This window comes from Neltuma alba, unplaced genomic scaffold (genome assembly GCF_004799145.2).
Source record: "Neltuma alba isolate B1F8T4 unplaced genomic scaffold, ASM479914v2 tig00010825_pilon, whole genome shotgun sequence".
Taxonomy (NCBI): Eukaryota; Viridiplantae; Streptophyta; class Magnoliopsida; order Fabales; family Fabaceae; genus Neltuma; species Neltuma alba.
Genome location: NW_021635629.1, coordinates 444 through 20,072, shown reverse-complemented (window position 1 = coordinate 20,072; position 19,629 = coordinate 444). Strand labels below are relative to the sequence as shown.

The window sequence follows — 19,629 nt, the reverse complement described above, 5'->3', positions numbered from 1 at the left end:
CAAAATGAATCAAGATTTTTTATATATATGATCAAATTAATTCTTCAACTATAAGAATTTTCAAAGGATAACTTGTTTTTGTGTAATTCCTCATCGCTAACGTGATTGTATACATAAACTATAATTAATGCAATAAAACTGTAAACTTACATAGAATTGAACAGTTTTTATTGACCACAAACAACATACACAAGATACCAATGACAGAGAAAATAAAAACAGAATAATGAACTCCTCCTTATTGCATGGCTATGACATGGAGTGTTGAGATGAAGAGTGAAGAACAGATAAGAATGTTCTATCCGATCTTGGGGATCTTAGTAACAATGCCATCACCATTCACCCAAACCCAAACCCTATCGCATCGGAAGTCAGTGATGACTCTGCTTCCTACTTCCACAATTATGGCATTCACCAATGGATTCTCTCTCTCTATTGTTGCTTCTGCTATTTCTCCTTTCTGTCCTACCAACTCTGCCCATGAACTTTTACCTTCACTCACATTAACACATAAAGTAAGATATATATACCAGGAAAAAAGAATAAGAAATATTCAAACATGACCTAACATACGCACTACTTCTAGTCCTAATTGTAAGAATTCGTTTGTAAACTATAAATGAAGTCTTATTATTAAGATCAGAGATAGTGTAACATTATTCTTTGTTACCTTGGCATTTGCTAGACATGTCTTCGACTTAGGGATTTTCCTGCACTATCGATCTCTCTAAAGTTGATGTCTTTCTGTTTGAGATATAATTGCGATGTGTTGCTTTGTACCGAGGGGGCTATTTATAGTAAGGTTTAGGTTGCGTGTTTTGATCAAGCAATGGCCATTTCTGACTTCTCTCTCGTCGCCATATGGCAAGCATAATGCTGCGCTTCTATGCGAACATTCATTCAATTGAATTAGTCAATGTTCATGTTTGGCATGCTATTCTGCAATCCTCTTGTTTTCAACTATTTGCATATCCAGCGAAGGGCTAGTTTCTCAGGACGGAACGAACTAAAATTTAAATTCTTATTGGGAGAAATTTTATACTTTACCTCAAGCCTCATTTTATTTATTTATTTATTTATCTTAAATTAAAGAAGATGACAGATAAAAGGAATATCCCAACATGCTAATTAATTATAGGATGGCAATAACTTGTTTTCTCGTTAAATAGACTTTTAAAAGCAGTGAAATATCAATTAACGTATGATGAATCCTTATAAATCAGTCAAACTATCTTTAAAGTATAATGAAGGGCTTTCAAACGCTTTTTGCTCTTGCTTTAATTTATGCTTATTTTCAAGTTATGAAATCTGATTTTAGATTATCCAGATAATTATAAAAGTGAAATATCTCCAGCTGTAGATGCCTAATAGGATTGGGAAGGGCGAAAACTTTGACTTTCTCTCCCCTCCCCGATCAAAATTTTTAAATGAATAGTTTCATCGGTTCATTCAATGACGCTTATCTGGTTAATGATCATAATTTGTGATTTCATTTACATACACAAGTTTAAATCGGATCGATTCCTTGCTAATGTAAAAAATCATAACAGCAATATATAGTTAAGCTTGCAAACTTAATTTTCTTTAAACTTAAGCTCGCAAGTTTGTAAACTGTAATCCAAACAAACCATTAACTGCTATACTTGCATGCATGCAGTCCAACAAATGCGTATTATTCTCTGAAACAGTCATTAATCCTTGAAACTTACTGCAGCTGATAGATTCTAGTTTTTATCCAAATCATGCCATGCTTTGTTCGAGCTTTTTGTTGTTCTTGTTATTACTAGCTATCACCATTATGATTAAAAGTTTATCCTCAAGCCTACGATAATCAAAATAATCTCTCTTTGTTTCCGTGTGCAGTCGATACGGTGGACTTATTCCAGGTTTTAAGATTGCAATGGATGATGATTACTTGCTTCTTGGTTACATAAAGGCTTACCACTTTTTCCCCAGCTTGGGTTGATACAAAGCATGAAGTCGTTTGGCACAGCTATAATCTTTTTGGCCGACCTGATTAACAAGCTAATCAGATTGAGAAGGACTGGAAAGTACTAAGTGCATCAATTCAGGAGCCTGATGAAAAGATTTAAACATATGACCACTGGTGCTCTGTCGCAATGAATAATGATAGAATAATCCATCATTAACGTTATTATAATAAAGTGAAGGAGGCATAATGAAAGGGTTACATATTGTAAATTAACCAACTCTGGGGACTCCGGTGACAATTTGTTGGTAGTTAACGATGACGCGTACTCGGTCGCATAAGAAATCATGAGTCACAACAGATCCTTCTTTCACAGTGGTGGCTCTCACTCTTTCATTTTCCCTCTCTATTATTACCTTGGCTGCTTCACCGTTTGTCCCTACCAATTCTGGCCACGACCTCTTCCCTATGTGCTTCCATCACCTTTTTTCATTCCTTCCTAGCAGAACGTATAATATACATATATGTCCACAGAGAAGGGGGGGTGGGAGATCAGAAAGCGAGCGATTTAGGAAAAGAAGTAACCTGGGCACTTGACACCTTCCTGCACCTTTTGCCTCTGATCTTCTGATGGTGATGAACCTATATATTTACTGCTCAACTTAGTTGCTACTTAACATCCTTTATATTTTATATAATAATCCTCAGATTATAAATAAAAATTTATTTTGCAGTGTAATCTACATTAAAAAATGAGTTTTATATTTATTATTTAGGACCGCATCGGATGAGTATATAATAGCAGAGATTCGTACAGACCCAACTCATGAATGAACAACGATTATATGCGCATTGGCCTGTCATTTTGTCGTTTTGATTTCATACAATAAAATTCCCCTTTAAAACTAATGAAATTCATATGGCTCACAGCGTGATTTCATGAATGAGCAATTATTGAGCATACGCTTCGTTTGTTTCTCCCTTTGTCTCTGCTTTTGTTTTTTTCCTTTTTATTTTACTTAAAGGGATGGCACGAGGTTATAAATGCGTTGGGGGAAAAAAGCACAAGGTTATAAATGAGATTGAATTTGCCACTTGTCACTTAAAAACCAGTTTTCGTACCACTAGACTTCAAACTAAAGCACTTCTACTTGTTTTAGTTTTCTTTCCATCTTCGTTTTTTCCTTATCTCCTGGCCTAAATTTACTCTAGGAGAGCTTCGGATATTTCGATGGAAAATAACAAAAAAGATACCATTAAAATATCACAATCCCAAATTGGAATTAATTTCAATAATCTCAAATTAGTTTATTGGACTCGTGCACCTAAAAATTAGTAATAATACATTGGCTCAAAATATACAGAATCTGTAATGTTCCAATTTCACATTGTACCTCTTTTTTTTTTTTAATATAATCTTTAGTTCTTCAAATTTACTCTCATTTTGGTTCTGGTCCCTCAAATTTTAAACCATAGGTTTTGGTCCCTGAAGGGGCAAAATAACTCAAGTTTTTAGTGGATTATAGGGACTAATATTATAAATGAAAAGGAACTTGAAGGACTAAAATCAAAATCTTTAATTGTGATTTTTCCAATTTAAAAAGTAGTACTGGAGAAGGTGAAAATGTGAAATAGCTGGCTTTATTGTCAGAAAACTAACAGCCAACAATGACTCCATCCAGTCCAGAGATGATAAAAGGCCGGCCGGATTAGATGACAAACGGGGGAAAAAAAACATCAAACGGACGTACGAATTGCCAGAATATTATCTTTATTAATTATTATATATTTCATTTTCAAAAAATAACTCATTTTGGGGTGATTTTATCATTGTGTACCCTCTATTCTAAATACTCATCCGGTCCTCAATATAAGACTTATTTAATTAATTTGATTAGATTAAAAAAGTTAAATATTCATCTTTCTTAATATCCTCCATTCCTTACTTACTTGATTATGATTGAGGAGTTTCCATATAGGTAAATTAGGAAAAATTGATAAATATGAGAAATAGGTCTTATATTTAGGATCAAAATTAACTTAACAATTAGGTCCTATATTAATGATCGGAGGAGTATAAAATATAATTTGTAATGCAAACTATATTATAAACTAGATTTTATATTCAAAGCAAGAGGTAGTATAAACAAATATGTACCATGACTTTTGAACAAAAAGAAACACGTACTAAAACTGTAAACTTGTTGGAGAGTTGAATTTTTTACATAACACGCTTGTAATTATTGACCACGAACAACATGCACGCAAGTTACACAACGACGAGATGAAATTAAATTGGATAGAAAATAAAAACTGAATAATGAACTCCTTATTCCATTACTGTGACATGGAGTAGAGCTAATGAAGAGTGAAGAATAGATAACGATAATAACAATGAAGAGATTATTAGTAGAGAAGGTGGAGGTAGCCTTGTTCTATCCGATCTTGGGAATCTGAGTAACAATGCCATCACAATTCACCCAAACCCAAACCCTATCGCATCGGAAGTCAGTGATGACGCCGGATCCTTCGTCCACAATTATGGCGTCCACCAATGGATTCTCTCTTTCTATTGTTGCTTCTGCTATTTCTCCTTTCTGTCCTACTAGCTCTGGCCACGAACTCTTACCTTCACTCACATTAACACACAAAGTAAGATATATATATATATATATATATATATATAAAGAACAAAACAAAAAACCAAACAAGACCTAACATATATAACGTTCGTCTCTGTTACGTACCTTGGCATTCGTCAGACATGTCTTCGGCTTGGGGATTTTCCCGCACTATCAACCTGTCTAAAGTCTATATCTTTTGTTTGGGATAATTGTGATGTACTGCTTTGTACGTAGATGGGGCTATTTATAGTAAGGTTGAGGTTGCGTGTTGAAGACGTAATTAATTGCCATTTCTGACTCTCTCTCGCCATATCACAAGCTTTGCCGTACTCTTATGTGCACATTTATTCAATTGAATTAGTCAGTGTTCACGTTTGGCACGCTATTCACCAATCCTTTTGTTTTCAACCTTCCCCATATCGTTTCTCGTTCATGCTTACGCATATAAACACATTATTGGAAAGCTTATCCTTTAGCTCTATCCCCATTTTCTATGTATTTATTTATTTTAAAGAAGAAGATAGACAAATAGAATATTCCCACGTGCTCATTATATAATTACAGTTCGACTTGTTTTTTCGTGAATAGACTTTGAAAAACACTAAAACTATCAATTAACAAGATGAATCCTCATAATCCAGTCAAACTATATCAATTAATTATATATGCCAAAAAGCCATGTACAAGAAGTTACGAGTCCTTCATCAATCTATAAATTATAATAAAAGGGCGTTCGAATAAGCTCTTTGCTTCACGCGATTGCTTTAATTATGTGCTTATCGTCCCATCTCATAAAAGCCAAACTAGATTTATTATATTACCCAGAAACTTATAAAAGTCAAATATCTCCATCTGTAAATATACTTGATAGGATTGGGAAGGGCAAAAGGATTGACTTTCTCTCCCCTCCTCCCTCTCAAAGTTCTTTAAATGAATAGTTTCAGTTCATTCAATGACTCTTTCCTGGTTAATGATCGTAATTTGTGATGTCATTTTACATTAAAAAAAATGATAAATCGGATTCCTTGTCAATGTAAAAGACACCTGTACTTAAGTTTGCAAACTTAATTTAAACTAGAGCTCCCAATAATGTCTTTATTTCCGTGTGTAGCCAATATGGTAGACTTATTCCAGGTTTTAAGATTGCAATCGATGATTACTACCTGGTTCTTTGTTACATAATGCTTGCCACCCTTTCCCCCGTTCGTCTTTTTCACCTTCCTTCACGGAAAAGAAAAATATATGGAGTTGTTTTGAACAGTTGGCAATAGCTGCAGTCAACAAAAATCCAAAATGATATCAAAATATTCTGGCCTGTTATTACTGATTGGCTTGATCATTCAGTGCTGTGCTCACGTAAAAGCATTCTCGAGTGACTTGAACTTTAGTTTAGTGAAGACCGCATCATTTCTAAGGGATAATGGATGGGGTGATAACAGATCATGGAGCTTTCAAGAGTTACGGACTCGTCGAAACTCAGAACAATCTGACGATGAAAGCGCAAGTTCACCACAGCCCAAGGGTGTTCTGTGCTTTGTCAAATGGGAAAATGCACCTCTCTCAGTAATGTGATCTGGCATGATAAAATATTTTGAATGTCATTGGATGACACCTTTTGCTTAGGATATGAAACCAGATGTGTTAACCATTCATAGTACAATATGGTCTTAGCAAGTTTCTTCTTATAGAAGACATATAAAGCTCGAAATGGTAGAGAAGAGTGACAATATACACAGGGATCCATTGACATATGGAACTAATGACGAGAAAAATGGTCAGTTCAGGTGGACATTGCAGTTCTCTTTCGGTTTGATTGAGACGGCTTGGTTGCCGAAACATCCTTTGAACTGAAAGGGGCATCCTCTTCATCGCTTTCACCATCAAAACTTTCAGTTTTGTCTGTGTCTTGCTCCTGAGGAGATTTTTCAGTAGCTTTTCCTTTAGAGATCTGATCTCGAAGCTCTCTCAGTTTCGCTTTCTTGGAATTCAAGACTTCTAGAAACTGGAGCAGACAATGACCTGGTCAGTCGACTCATTCCTAATAATGTATGGAAAAAGGAAAAGCGAGAGCAACAACCAATACTGCCTTCAGTAGGAATGCGGACCAAGCACAGCAATACTTCAAAGGATCAGACTTGAGGGCATTTTCTTGTACCTTCTTATTACCAGGTAATTGAAACATGACAAGTCCAACATTTTGATAATATCAAAACAAATGTTTTAAATGAGAAAACATACCCAAAAAAAAAAAACACACTTGTCATATTATTAGAGAAAAAACTCATTTTATTTTAGTTTAAAAACCTAATAACAACGATACAATTAGCTACATTCAAGTTTCTCCCACCTCAAATCAACTAGCAGAAAGGTAAATGAAACAGCTCTAAATTGAAGTGAGAGCTCAGAAGTGACCTTAGCATAGATTTCAGATTCAAATTCCACTTTTTCGTTGGCGAATCTTTCACTCTGGGATAAACACTTCTCAGCTTCCACTTTCATCCTCTCAAAAGATTCAGTTTTTCTGACAACTTCTTCCTGTGGTAAATGTAGGCATGCACAATTATGATGTTCAAAATAGGGGAAAAGAGAGGCCTTGTCTGAGCCAATGCTATTTATTTTATAAAATGGTGAATCATACAATCATCCAACAAGACATTGAACAAGTGATCACTTTCCCTAAATCATGCTCTTAAAGGACTTAAATTTATGGTGGCAAAAAATGGTGGAAGAAAACAAACCAATCTATTTCCCATTATCATAAAATATGTTCAATTTTTTTGAACCATCAACCTGGAATATTTGTTGGAATGAAATATGTTTATCCCTTATTTCTGTAATAAAAAATAGCAGCCACATGATAGTTTTCCAACTTATTGGCTTGTTACTCAACTCAACTGCCCTAAGTTATACTACCTCCAATTCTAAATATAAGAGCTAGTTAGCAGTCCTAAATATAAAATCCAAATCTCTTTTGTCTCCTAAATTTATAATATGTTCTCAAAAATATCCCTCTTAATTGTAAGGTATTTCCGCCCAAATATAGTTTCAATATACATGATTGAATGAGAGTAATTTAAGGAAGTCAATATACATTTGTTACAAATAACTAACTTAATTAATTTTCTTAATCTCCTTAAATTAGTTATCTAGCTCTTATATTAAAGACCGGAGATAGTATATACTTTCTAGTCCAAACAAATAATGTCACATACATGGGAAACACTCCTTGATAACGTGGGACACCATGGGAAATGTATTTGAACTTTAACGTCGAATTTCAGGTTGGAAAAATGAATACAAGAGGCATGGACATGTATTCAGGTGCGTTTATCAGGGATAATTTTCTTATAAGAAGCTCAAACACATGGCAGGGCATCCAATAAGTGGTAAATGCTTATAACCCAAAAAAATCCAGAGGACTTCATACAAGATGAAGACAAAAGCCTCGACCAAACTATCAAGCTAAACCCATTCTCAAGAATCAGGAATCGTCAAGCCATGCCAAGCCTAAGTTCGTAAGGCAAAGCACAGCTGAGTTCATTTCACATGAATTTTGGAAACCAACAAGATTTGGTTCAGGATTGCCCCTTGTTATGTTTGGGGCAACGAGACTAGACATGTCACAAACAGGAAGAAGTGGGCTTAAAAAAGATTACATTAAAAGGGAAAAAAAATACAAGGAGCATTCTTGCATGAATGCTAATCAAGAATATGATCTATCTGCTTTCTCTGACCTCATGTAAGAGGCATCAAGTTCTTTTCACTCAATCAACCATGGTTGGTGTTTTCTCCCTTATTCAACCAAGGCACTAAGCAACAAAACATAAAGTCATTTTTCTATAACATTTTCCTTCATTTTGACCTCATACCAATCGATGATACTGAAATATCTTATTTTTCCTAGCTTTCCTACTCCCCCATACCACCTTTTAAGTATCTCACCATGATAGTCTTCAAATTTGTCTTCAATCATTTGAACTCATGCTCTTTTCAATTTTTAGGTTGCATTGGATATCCACAACCTGGGAAGTGAAAAATGGGATGACTAGGGAATGAATTCAAGGACATCAAGCTTGCCTTGATCTTAGAGAATGAAGCTAGTACCACGAAAGCTATTCACTTATTGGCTAAATTCATGTTCTTTTAACTTTCAGAAGTGATTGGATAAGTCAATCTCTTCCACAGACAATAATAATCAATTTGATCATTTAAAACTTTACGCAAGCTGTCTGTCACTTATCGCAAGTTTAGTGATCCCATTTCTTCGGTTGGGTTCAATTAGCATAAACTTTCTAATAGTTGCTCACAATTCTAACATAAATATACTCTGGAAAGCGCGGCAATCAAAATAAAAGAAATACTGCTATCTACACTTGTTGATCAACATGTTTGAAATAAGCCTGATACCAGAGAGGACAGTTTAAATCCCCATGTAACTTTTTATCCGGCAGAGCAAACCAAATATGCCTAAATATGACATCTCCAACATAACGCTCACCACAAACAAACTATTAATATGTACAGACAAGTGGATGCAATAAGGTGACTGTGACAACATTTGTTTAAAACATGCATTCATGAATCAGAGTAATGCAGAGTCTTACGCTAAGCGTTATATTTGCATCCATGAGAAAGTCCAGTATTTCCGCTGTCGTTTTCTTACTATTAGGAGACTGCTGACATTTCCATCTCCACTGCAACTTTGTTCCTTCCTTCTCGAATGTCCATGACAACTGCTTAACATTCAGAGAATACACACACGGGAAAAAGTAGTTCTTTTGGTCAAACTGGATACCGTAGAATTTTAAACCTTCGAAGACAATCAACATTAGCAGTTACTGCTGGACAAAAAGATATTAGCACTTACTCTTTTATGCCCATCACCGGCATCAGCGAATCCGTATATAGAGTCAGGTTGCTGAAACCCTAAGTATTGCTCAGCCAATCGCACATACTCCGACACTGGCTGGTCCCACTGAGTAGCCCGCTCTTTGACCTCCTCCTCCGACGCTAACAAAACACAGTAAGAGAAAAAAGAAGAATAAGAACTTCATTTTATAATTGCTCGAAGCAATTAAAGACTCTAATCGAGAAAAGATATCGCTACCATGACAAACCCAAGCATTGAAGCCATCTGTTATGGAGAGGTCAAAGCGGGTATCATACCAAGTACCCTTCACAAATATGGGTTCAGCATCTGTGGGGTCGCCGGTATTAGGAAGCTGTAGCTTTAAGCATGTGTGTCTCTTTGCCTCCATTCCTGAGTTGTCGTCTTCCTCTATGAGAATCTGGAAGTGGGAAAGTTTGTGGCTTTTCCCGCCTTCTGTTCCTCTTCGGTTCAAAACCGTGCGGTAACTACGTTCACCGTTCCTTCCCCGCTGAGTGTCGGGTAGTATACAATGAGGGCACTTAAGTATTTGCCATTTTCTTATATTTATCCCTTTTGGTCTTTTCATGTCACGAGGGCATATTCCCAGGGAACACGTGCAGAGGCATCTGATAGGCCCTGAATGGCTGATGATCAGCTCAATTATCACAAAAAATCCGGGAAAATGATGATAACTCCAGGGCTCTTGGTTCTTCTCTTGGTATGTTCTTTTTCTGCAATCTCAACTCACGGAGATGAAGACCCATCAATCAGAACAATGGAGGAATTCTCCGGTTATCCAATTCACGAACCTGATTCTTCTATTCCAAGTTCGGTTTCTTCATTATACGTTGATGCCCAGAATCTGCAGAAGCAGGTAGTGAACTAATATTCGATGAATTGACTACAATGGTTGGTGGTCTTCTACTCTTCTAACATTTAGAACTGTACTCGTTCGTAGATTGATGAGCTCTCGAGCTTCTCTGATACACCTGCCCCGTCAGTAACCAGGGTCTTGTATACTGAAAAGGATGTTTTAGCTCGCAGGTATGTAAGATTAGATTGATGTATGCTGTTTTGTGCGACGATTACGATAAGCAGGAAATTGGTACAGTTGCTTATTGTTATACATAAGATGACGGGTGTAAACTTCGTCGAACATTAATAAAATGGGTGAAACTAAGATACTATTTAAAACAGAATAAATGGAAACATGAGTGGCATTTGCGGTCTTTTCTGTCCCCTGTCGGTAGAAAAAAATTGGTTAATTTATGTATAATATTATCTTCTTTGAATGTATATGTTCCTATCTTTGGTTAGACCTTGTTCTTGTCTTCCATCTGTAGGTATGTTAAAAACTTGATGGGACTTGCTGGTCTTTCAGTTAGAGAGGATGCTGTGGGTAACATATTTGGTCGTTGGTAAGTCTCTACTTGTTCTTCACACATGGTTCATTATATTTTACAGCGAACTACCTCTCACCTAATATTTGAAGCCAGGGATATCTCTGATCTCTATATTTTTGTTAGTTATCCCTGACTTGATTATCAAGCTTATATTAACTTTAGTCTTCCGAAAACTTAGTTACGGAGTAACTGTAATTAACTAGCTATACTAAGGCCCCTATATTCTATCACTTTATGCAGGGTTGGCCAAGAACCCGAGCTTGCTGCAGTTGCAACAGGTTCTCACATTGATGCTATCCCTTATTCTGGTAAATATGATGGAGTTGTTGGGGTTTTAGGTGCCATAGAAGCCATCAATGTCCTGAAAAGGTAATTTTATCTGAATTCTGGAGATATTAATTTTCTGTGCCCATTCACTGTCCACTTTGGTCAACTAGTAATAATTTTCGACGTTGAATGAACTGTCACAGGTCTGGATTCAAACCTAGAAGGTCGTTGGAAGTCATACTATTTACTTCCGAAGAGCCTACACGCTTTGGTATCAGCTGCTTGGGAAGGTCAGCAACACCCTTAATTTCTGTCCTATAATAGGACTCATACTTTGGGGAAGTCTTTTTATCTTATTTATAAATTATAAATTGTAAATCATAAATCATAAACCCTTAATTCACTTCTGTTACAACTTATAATATTTCCACTTTTTCAGATTGACTACAACATGGATCAACATGTCATTTATTGACTTGTATTCTGGTTTGATTTGAATTGTGTCTTTTATGGACAGCCGCTTGCTGGCTGGGAGCGATAATCTTGTGAAAGCTCTTAGGACAACAACTGATAGTCAAAACATATCCTTTTTAGATGCTGCAAGATCTGCTGGATATGCAAAATATGAAGATGACTTGTCGAGTGTATTCTTAAGCAAAGGAACGTATTCTGCTTTTATAGAACTGCACATAGAACAAGGTCCTATTCTGGAAGAAGAAGGTACAATTGACTTTGAATGTTCTAGTTCTAGTCCTTGCCTCAGCTATAGCTTCAGTGACCATCTATAATTGTTTCCTTGACCCAGGCATATCTGTAGGCATAGTTACGGCAATAGCAGCCCCAGCAAGCCTGAAGGTCGAATTTGAAGGCAATGGTGGCCATGCAGGCGCTGTCCTAATGCCTAACAGGTAGTTACTGTGTTTAAATGCGATTTTTTTGGTTGTTGTTTTGGGGTTGGGGATTTGCACTTTGACTTCAACCTTTTATTTCAGTAGGACAAAATTTCTTCTTTTTAGTGATTTATTTAGGTCCTTTCATAATGTTGAGTGAAAGGGTAATAGTTTTCAGCAGCTTACTATTTGGCTAAAAGAATTATTTAAAAAGAAAAAAACTATCACCTGATCCTTTAAGTGTCATACTTAGTAATTTGAATTTTCAAGTATGTTTCTTTTATTAAATTGTTGGTTTGAATTACCAGAATGTGCACGCATCTGTTATTAACTGTTTGCTGGAAAAGGAGGCCATGTTCGTAATTTGACTAAGATGTGATGCAAGTTGAAGTATCGAATTGGTAAATAATGAATAAACAAAGCACTAATTTTTTTTCAAATATTGAAAATAAGGAACTATATTGGATAAGTTTATATATTTGAGTGGGTAAAATGTTAGTTTAGAATTATCGTCAAGGCGATTCCGTAAATTTTGATGAAAAGAGCAGTAGCATTCAATAGCATGCTGTCTCTTGAGCACATGAAGTTTGACACTTGGGTATTTTAATTTTCGAGTTTTCTTTAATATTTTACCCTCCAATATACTATTGCACAGCAAATACTGAAAATAAACTTTGATCCCTTTGAGCATTGTGCTCCAGTATTCTGATCCCTTGTGAAATTAAAGTAACATAACGAACTCTTAACGATTTAGTTATAATTTCTCTAAACATCGTATGGAGCAGAAATGATGCTGGACTGGCAGCTGCTGAGTTAGCCCTTGCTGTTGAGAAACATGTATTGGAATCTGGTTCTATTGATACTGTTGGTACAGTCGGTAAGTAGTATTTCCTTCACACGTAAGCATATTCTTTTACACTGACTCCATGCCCTTGATATGTTTTGAACAACCCCAGCTCCACGAACAATTGATCTTTGATCTATAACTTTTTATTTATAATTAACTTCTCCAATGTCTAAAGGCATCCTAGAACTGCATCCTGGAGCAATCAACAGTATCCCCAGCCGGTCCCACTTGGAAATTGGTGTGTATCTAAAGAACAACTTTGGCATACTTGGCTTAATTACAATATGTTTAATTACTTGGAGTTTTTTCCATATAATGGCACTGTACAATTTCAGTGGGATATCTATCTACATATGTTGCGGTTTTGCTTAATCTTCCGATGGATAATCCAAGCTACCAATACCTTATACCTTTTTCACAATTTTGAATTTGTTGTGGCAGACACAAGAGATATCAATGAAGAACGAAGGAACCAAGTTATTGAGAAATTTCACCAATCAGCAATTAGAATTGCCAAAACCCGAGGTGTAAGGCTTTCAGAGTTTCATATCATCAACCAGGATCCACCGGCAACTTCTGCTGAAGAAGTCATAAAGGCGATGGAAACTGCAACAAGAGAGCTCAACCTGACGAGCAAGCTGATGATTAGTAGAGCCTACCATGATTCCCTGTTTATGGCCAGGTAATTATTGAGTTGATAGACACGTTTTTGACAAAAACGAAGTTTTGTTATGTGGCAGCCAAATTTGAAATTTTATTTTGGCCAGTTAATCTTCACCCGTGGACCCAGCCTTAACAAAAATGAAAAGAAATTAATAAATTTGGGTAGGTGAGAGTAAGAGAAGAGTTTTTTTAGGAGCACTACTCTGTTAAGCTGTTTTGATCCTGCTCTATCTGGTTTGTTCACAATATTGACGCAAGCCTTATTGGCAGGACCGCAGGAGCTAACTGAACTGCTCCAGCATATAACTATAGTATTATTAACTATACAAAGCAATGCTCATGTTACGTTAGATAAATGTCTGGTGCTGATTAGCTTCGTGCTACTGCAGGTTGTCTTCAATGGGCATGATCTTCATCCCATGTTACAAAGGTAAGCACTCTTAGGGTGTGTTTGGTATGAGAGAGGGGAGGGAGGGGGAAGGATTTTAATCATTTCCCCTTATTTGGCAACACACAAATTTTAGGAGAGGAGGAAAAATTTTAAAAAATTTTCCTTCCCCTCCCCTCCTCAACCTCCCCTCCGAAATTGGGAAGATTTGGAGGGAAAGAGTAATATTTTACTATGTTGTGACTATTATGCTCATATTTTGCCATGTTGTGACCATTATGCCCATATTTTAAACAAAATAAGGGCAAAATTGTTCATATTAAAATATTTTTCCCTCCCCTCCCCTCATGAACCAAATAAAGTAATATTAAAACTCTTCCTCTCCCCTCTTTTTTTATAAATCCAAACAAAGTAATATTAAAATCCTTCTACTCTTCTCCCCTCCCCTCCATTAAAATCTCTCCCCTCCCCTTCCTCTCATTAAGCCAAACAGACTCTTAAATTCTTTTCTAGTCTATAATCATGGTAATAAAAGAGGACGAATAAATAGTTTGTGCTTTTCTAATGTAATAATTGATTTAAACATAAACAACAACTTTCGAAAAGTATGTTTAATTATATGTAATTTTGTACTCTTGAAGAATGTATTGCCATGAACCCTATCTGCTTCTATCTATGAGGCACTGATCTTGCATGCATAAGGATGCAATCCATGTGCCCGCAACTTGAACGTGGAAGCACTGATTTTTTATTTTGAATGTTGATACATTCACACGAACGCAGACTTTCCAGTCCGAACTTGCTGAATGGGGAGCTTAAGCAATTTATCTTCTTCTAATATTTGAATCAAGCCAAAAAAAAAAAAAAGGATTTATCATCATTCTCATATATCTTGTTTATTTATGCAGGATACAGCCATAAACCTGAAGAGTTTGCCAGCATTCAAGATATGTCAAATGGCGTTAAGGTTTTGGCTCTCACCCTGGCCAAATTGTCCCTTCTATAAGATCTTCTGTAATGGCTGTGTATTGTCTATGGGATTTGGGATGTACTCTTCTGCGGATACAACCTAATGTTTAAAGAACCTTTAACTTGAATGTGCATGAGAGTGACCCGGAGAAAGAGAGAAAGGTCTGATCCTTCTAAAATATATTCCATCATATGGCAGAAATACGAAAACTGTATCTATAAGAAACAAGGAACACTTCTTACATGGATAAAATGGAAGTACATTTACAATGAGTAGCAGAAACGAATTGCCCCTCATTAGGTCACAAAAACGAAACAATCATACAAAAGGAACATGTGCTGATTACTGTGGTGGTAGAATCCAGTTGCTTATGCTCCAAGCAGAAGGTTACCGTATCTCTTCATGATTAGGATGGCAGAATCATTAATTGTGATTTCCTTATCAGCTACTCAGTTGTATATCTATCCAACAATGTAAATGGTGAAAGACAAGAAAATGAAGCTCCGTGGCCCTACTCTGTTATGGCCTTCTTGTTAGCGTCTTTTTTAGTCGTTGTAGCACCATTAATTTGGTCCATTTGTCCAGCTTTTACCAGCAGAATCTCAATCTGTGGAAAGGAGTAATTGAGTCAGCAGCATTTTATGTTTGAAAAGAATCTATACGTCAGTTGAGGAGATGAAGCACCTTGGCCTTGTGAAGCAGCCGGCCTCTTTGGTCTCCCTTAGAGGCAACAGTAGATATAGCGACATCTGGATCATTCACCATATGAAAAGCAAGCAATCCCATTAAATCATGAACATTTTTTTCATTGACAAGTTTAGGGTGGGGAAGGAATAGAGATCTTACTTTTCTCAATAGCCAAACCATTGCGTTTCAAGTTCTCAGAGATGATTATAAGCGTCGTAATAGCTGAATTCAGTAGTCAAGAGAATGAAGCTAGTAAATGATAGATAATGGATATATGCATCGCATGGGAAGTTGAAACATCATCCAACGGCTATTGGCATTAATTCATGAACAATCTATCACAAACACGATTTATAATTTTAATATTCTCGTCCAGCTTTATATATGCGACTGTAGGTGGAGATTGAAAAGGAAAATATTTATCGGGGCAACATGCTTCAAGACATTATATTATACCTGTGCCCAGTGCAGAGAGCTCAACGATGTTATACTGATTCAGGAATTTCTGCATTCAAAAGAAATGCCACATCAAAACCTTAACAAGCATTGAATAATATCCAATTCTTTATGCTCTTAACCCATTCTAAAGTCCAGACTCTACTAATGCAAACGAGAGAAAAATGAGAAGGCCTTCGAATACATTGTTAAACGCCAAGAAACAGAGATGAGAATGAACTGCTATACCAAAAAGAAAACTGAATAGAAAATTAGATCTTGCATCTTTCTTTGGTTCCTCGCGCCGGGAAAAGAAGATGCATAAAATGAAGCGAAGAATTGAAAAATACCTTGGCAAGATTGATGTAAAAGATGAGGGGTTTCTTGCTACTGGAAACATGAATTTGGTGATCCTTCCTGAGATAAAACTGGGGCTCAGCTGTAACGGTGGCAGTGGCAGTCTCACTGCCTTCATTAACAGCGTTGTGCTTCTCGTGCACGCCATTCTTGAATTGTTCTCCAGCAGCGTTCTTGCACTCAGAAACAACCACGATCGCGTCCATTGAATAATACTCTGTGATCTTCCACTTTCTTTCTTAGAAGCTCCGTGACGAAGGAAGGAGGTTACGCGCAGGTGGGGGCTATTATAAGGGATCACGGCCTGCTAACGACGCCACTAACCACTTAAAAACTGACTGGTTCTCTTCCGACGGATCATAATTTTGGCCGCTGACACCCAACAACGCAACAGAACTGAATTTACTTGTAACTTGAAACACTCTGTTTTCAATACATTTCATGCAAATATTTATTTTCTTATAAATGTAAATTTAGAATAAAAAAAGTTATTACTTAAAAATTATAAATAATATATGTTTTGTTCCAATTACATAGGAATATTCCAAGTAGTTAGTTGAATAATTTGAGTTGATTAAAAAAGTTTGTTAAGTTAGTAATTTGTAATAAATAGGTATTATTTTTCTTAAAATATTTTTTACTAATAATATGTATTAGCTATAACTATCATTTGATGAAACATTTAACATGTGCAAGTACTATAAAGACTACTTTAAAAAATATAAATAAATATGAGATATAAAGTGGATTAAGGTCTTATGTTAAAGACCAAATTGAATATGAAACTAACTCTTATATTAAGAATAGAGGTATTATTACTCAACAATGGACAAACAATTCTTTTTTTTTTGGCAAGTACAGGTATCTTTCTATTGGAGCCTTGGAGGCAATCTTGTTCGATGTACTATTGAATACTAAATGTAGATATTTCTCCTAACGAGAATTCAAATCTTGATTCACCATTGCGAGGGATTAACTCTTTCTGCTAAACTTAATTCGTGTTGTTAATGGACAAACAATCCGGTACATGAGTATTAAATTCGAGTGCTCCATAAACAATAACAATTACAATATGGCTCGGATCTAAATGACTGTTTTCTTTCTTTTACTTTTTCCCCCATTTTGATAAAATAATATTCCTCTAGTTCTTAAATATATAAGACATATTTAACTAATTTAATTAAATTAAGAAAATTAAGTAAGTTAGTTAATTATAAAAAAATATGATATATTTTTCCTAAAACACGATGATCATTTTCCTTAATATCTCCCCTTCCTCTTCTACTTGATTGTGGTTGAGAGAGTATCCGTAGGGGTAATTTAGAAAAAACAGATAAATATCAAAAATAGTTCTTATATTTAGGATCAAAATAAAAACCAAAGGAGTAACTATTTTCTTTCTTTTTAATTAGGCTTTAATTTGACTTAAAAGATGAGCTAATAAAAATGCGAAGATCGCAGTGATTTTTTCTACCAGATTTAGTTGTTATAATTGCGAGATTCCAACGAAGAATGAAAATGGAAAAAAATACCAAAAACAGAATTATGAAATTATCATTTCCTAATCTAGGCATCTAAAAATTGAAAATGACAGATAAAGAAGTGATACCTGATCTGGTATTTGGTAAATATAATTAAATGACTAAAATATTTTTGCATCAGATTTAGAAGGGAGAAAAACTGTCAAAGTTGTCATTTCCTCTTCACAACTTGTTAATAAATAACTTATTATTGTCAGGATATTTCTTATCATTTGCAATTTAACACTTATTATTACCAGTTCATAATTTCTTAATAAACTTTTTGATACAAGAGCATTTTGGTTATTTAATTACATTTACAAAATACCATATCAGACACAACTTTCTCTCTTAAGATTTTAAAGTATTAGGTGCTAATTTAAAATATAATATTTTTCAACTTATTTATTTATCATATTCCCATGAAAATATGGTTCGGTGCATTGAGAATGACAACCTTTGTCGTTATTAATCAAATCTTTTGTTTCTCTTTACTAAAATATTATTTCTGATTATTAATATAAAAGTTAGTTTAATTTTAATTTGATTCTAAATATAATATCTTAATACTTTACTTTTCATATTTATCTATTTTTTTAAAGTAATCCTTATAATAGTTACACATATTAAAGATTTCAGGCCTGTTTGGGTGCTCTGAAACCGTGGTTTCAGAAGCACTTTTCCGCAAAACGAGGTAACCTCCTCCACATATTTACTTCGTAATTCGTAAAAGCACTTCTGAAACCATGGTTTGGTTTCTATCCAAACACTCCCTTCATCAAATAGTAGTTTTAGCTAAAACACATTATTAGTAAAGGTATTTTAGGAAAGACAATATCTATTTATTATAAATAACTAACTTAACTAATTTTTTTAATATATCTAAATTAGTTAACTAGATCTTATATTAAGTCCTAGAATAACAAAACATTTTGTTTCTTTTATGCACGTGGCCTTTTAAACACTAAAGAAGGAGATGTGCAGTTTTCTTGATGTGATTAAATATTCAAGATTCAATTAAAAAAAAAAAAAGACTCAATCAAAACCAGTTCCGACGGAATTTTTTTAAAAAAAAATTTATCGCCTATTTGACTGCACTCTATTCATTTGTTCACAAAATTTTTTTAAGGTCATAAAAACAGAAGAAGGAAAAAGTTTTTATAAGATTTATTAAAACGAGCACGTTTGAACATTAAGGCCTTGTTTAATACTATATCCAGTCCTTAATATAAAAAAACCAGTTAACTAATTTGAGTAGATTAATAAAACTAGTTAAGCTAGTTATTTGTAATAAATAAGTACTATTTTTTCTAAAATATCCTTACTAATTAAGTGCATTGGCTAGAATTACTATTATGACAAGAACTGCCTTGAAAAAAATAAATAAATATGAGAGACAAAGTAGATTAGGGTATTATATTTGAGACCAAAATAAAAAGTTAAACGTGCTCTTATATTAAAAAAAAGAATAAGTAGTATATATTAAAAGGAAGAGAGAAAAGGAACAAGAACATTTTTGACACAATTTTCCGTTTTAAAACCATATTTATTTTAATGATGGAGTAGAAATTTTGAAAATGAAAAGACAATAACACCCTATAACTTGTTCTTCCTGATATTTCTCCTGTGAAAACAGGCACAAATTCACGACAAATAATAGAGATGAGTGATTAATGAAGGAGACAAAGGCAAGGGAGGTTTGACGAGGGTAAATTAGTCCCAAAAGAAAAAAAGAACGTTTCTCAGTCAGAAAACACTCCATTTGTGGAAAGCAAGGT

The 19,629-nt window shown here is 34.9% G+C and overlaps 3 protein-coding genes across 4 annotated transcripts; 1 reads left to right on the top strand and 2 right to left on the bottom strand.

Moving 5' to 3' along the window:
• Positions 1 to 6,135: 6,135 nt before the first annotated feature.
• LOC114759355 (DNA repair protein XRCC4-like) lies at positions 6,136 to 10,047 on the bottom strand. Its single transcript, XM_028948520.1, has 5 exons — positions 9,662 to 10,047; positions 9,422 to 9,564; positions 9,159 to 9,287; positions 6,967 to 7,089; positions 6,136 to 6,556 (listed from the first exon to the last, which is right to left on the bottom strand). The coding sequence occupies exons 1-5, from the start codon at positions 10,008 to 10,010 to the stop codon at positions 6,335 to 6,337; spliced, it is 966 nt and encodes a 321-aa protein (XP_028804353.1). The 5' UTR covers positions 10,011 to 10,047; the 3' UTR covers positions 6,136 to 6,334.
• Positions 10,048 to 10,074: 27 nt separating this feature from the next.
• LOC114759353 (ureidoglycolate hydrolase-like) lies at positions 10,075 to 14,904 on the top strand. 2 transcript variants are annotated; one of them, XM_028948519.1, is made up of 12 exons: positions 10,075 to 10,298; positions 10,383 to 10,468; positions 10,768 to 10,842; positions 11,068 to 11,196; positions 11,298 to 11,384; positions 11,612 to 11,814; positions 11,912 to 12,002; positions 12,770 to 12,861; positions 13,007 to 13,069; positions 13,273 to 13,513; positions 13,884 to 13,924; positions 14,791 to 14,904. In XM_028948519.1, exons 1-12 carry the CDS (start codon positions 10,107 to 10,109, stop codon positions 14,886 to 14,888), a joined length of 1,398 nt encoding a protein of 465 aa, XP_028804352.1. In that variant the 5' UTR covers positions 10,075 to 10,106; the 3' UTR covers positions 14,889 to 14,904. The 2 variants fall into 2 exon arrangements, with proteins under 2 accessions (XP_028804352.1, XP_028804351.1); XM_028948518.1 differs by having other exon boundaries at positions 11,900 to 12,002.
• Positions 14,905 to 14,941: 37 nt separating this feature from the next.
• Positions 14,942 to 16,551, bottom strand: LOC114759356 (uncharacterized protein At2g34160-like). The gene is made up of 5 exons (XM_028948521.1): positions 16,325 to 16,551; positions 15,996 to 16,044; positions 15,699 to 15,761; positions 15,537 to 15,601; positions 14,942 to 15,459 (listed from the first exon to the last, which is right to left on the bottom strand). The coding sequence occupies exons 1-5, from the start codon at positions 16,535 to 16,537 to the stop codon at positions 15,364 to 15,366; spliced, it is 486 nt and encodes a 161-aa protein (XP_028804354.1). The 5' UTR covers positions 16,538 to 16,551; the 3' UTR covers positions 14,942 to 15,363.
• Between the last annotated feature and the right edge of the window lie 3,078 nt (positions 16,552 to 19,629).

What these genes read in the sequence shown, in the direction of transcription:
- LOC114759356 (XM_028948521.1), bottom strand. Translation starts at nt 16,537, where the DNA reads ATGGACGCGATCGTGGTTGTTTCTGAGTGCAAGAACGCTGCTGGAGAA. An exon ending in TTTACATCAATCTTGCCAAG is followed by an intron (nt 16,045 to 16,324) that starts GTATTTTTCAAT and finishes TTTTGAATGCAG; the next exon opens with AAATTCCTGAATCAGTATAA. An exon ending in GGCTGCTTCACAAGGCCAAG is followed by an intron (nt 15,460 to 15,536) that starts GTGCTTCATCTC and finishes TCCTTTCCACAG; the next exon opens with ATTGAGATTCTGCTGGTAAA.
- LOC114759353 (XM_028948518.1), top strand. Translation starts at nt 10,107, where the DNA reads ATGATGATAACTCCAGGGCTCTTGGTTCTTCTCTTGGTATGTTCTTTT. An exon ending in CCCAGAATCTGCAGAAGCAG is followed by an intron (nt 10,299 to 10,382) that starts GTAGTGAACTAA and finishes ACTCGTTCGTAG; the next exon opens with ATTGATGAGCTCTCGAGCTT. An exon ending in TCCTATTCTGGAAGAAGAAG is followed by an intron (nt 11,815 to 11,899) that starts GTACAATTGACT and finishes TCCTTGACCCAG; the next exon opens with GCATATCTGTAGGCATAGTT.
- LOC114759355 (XM_028948520.1), bottom strand. Translation starts at nt 10,010, where the DNA reads ATGAAAAGACCAAAAGGGATAAATATAAGAAAATGGCAAATACTTAAG. An exon ending in CAATGCTTGGGTTTGTCATG is followed by an intron (nt 9,565 to 9,661) that starts GTAGCGATATCT and finishes GTGTTTTGTTAG; the next exon opens with CGTCGGAGGAGGAGGTCAAA. An exon ending in ATGCAAATATAACGCTTAGC is followed by an intron (nt 7,090 to 9,158) that starts GTAAGACTCTGC and finishes CATTTACCACAG; the next exon opens with GAAGAAGTTGTCAGAAAAAC.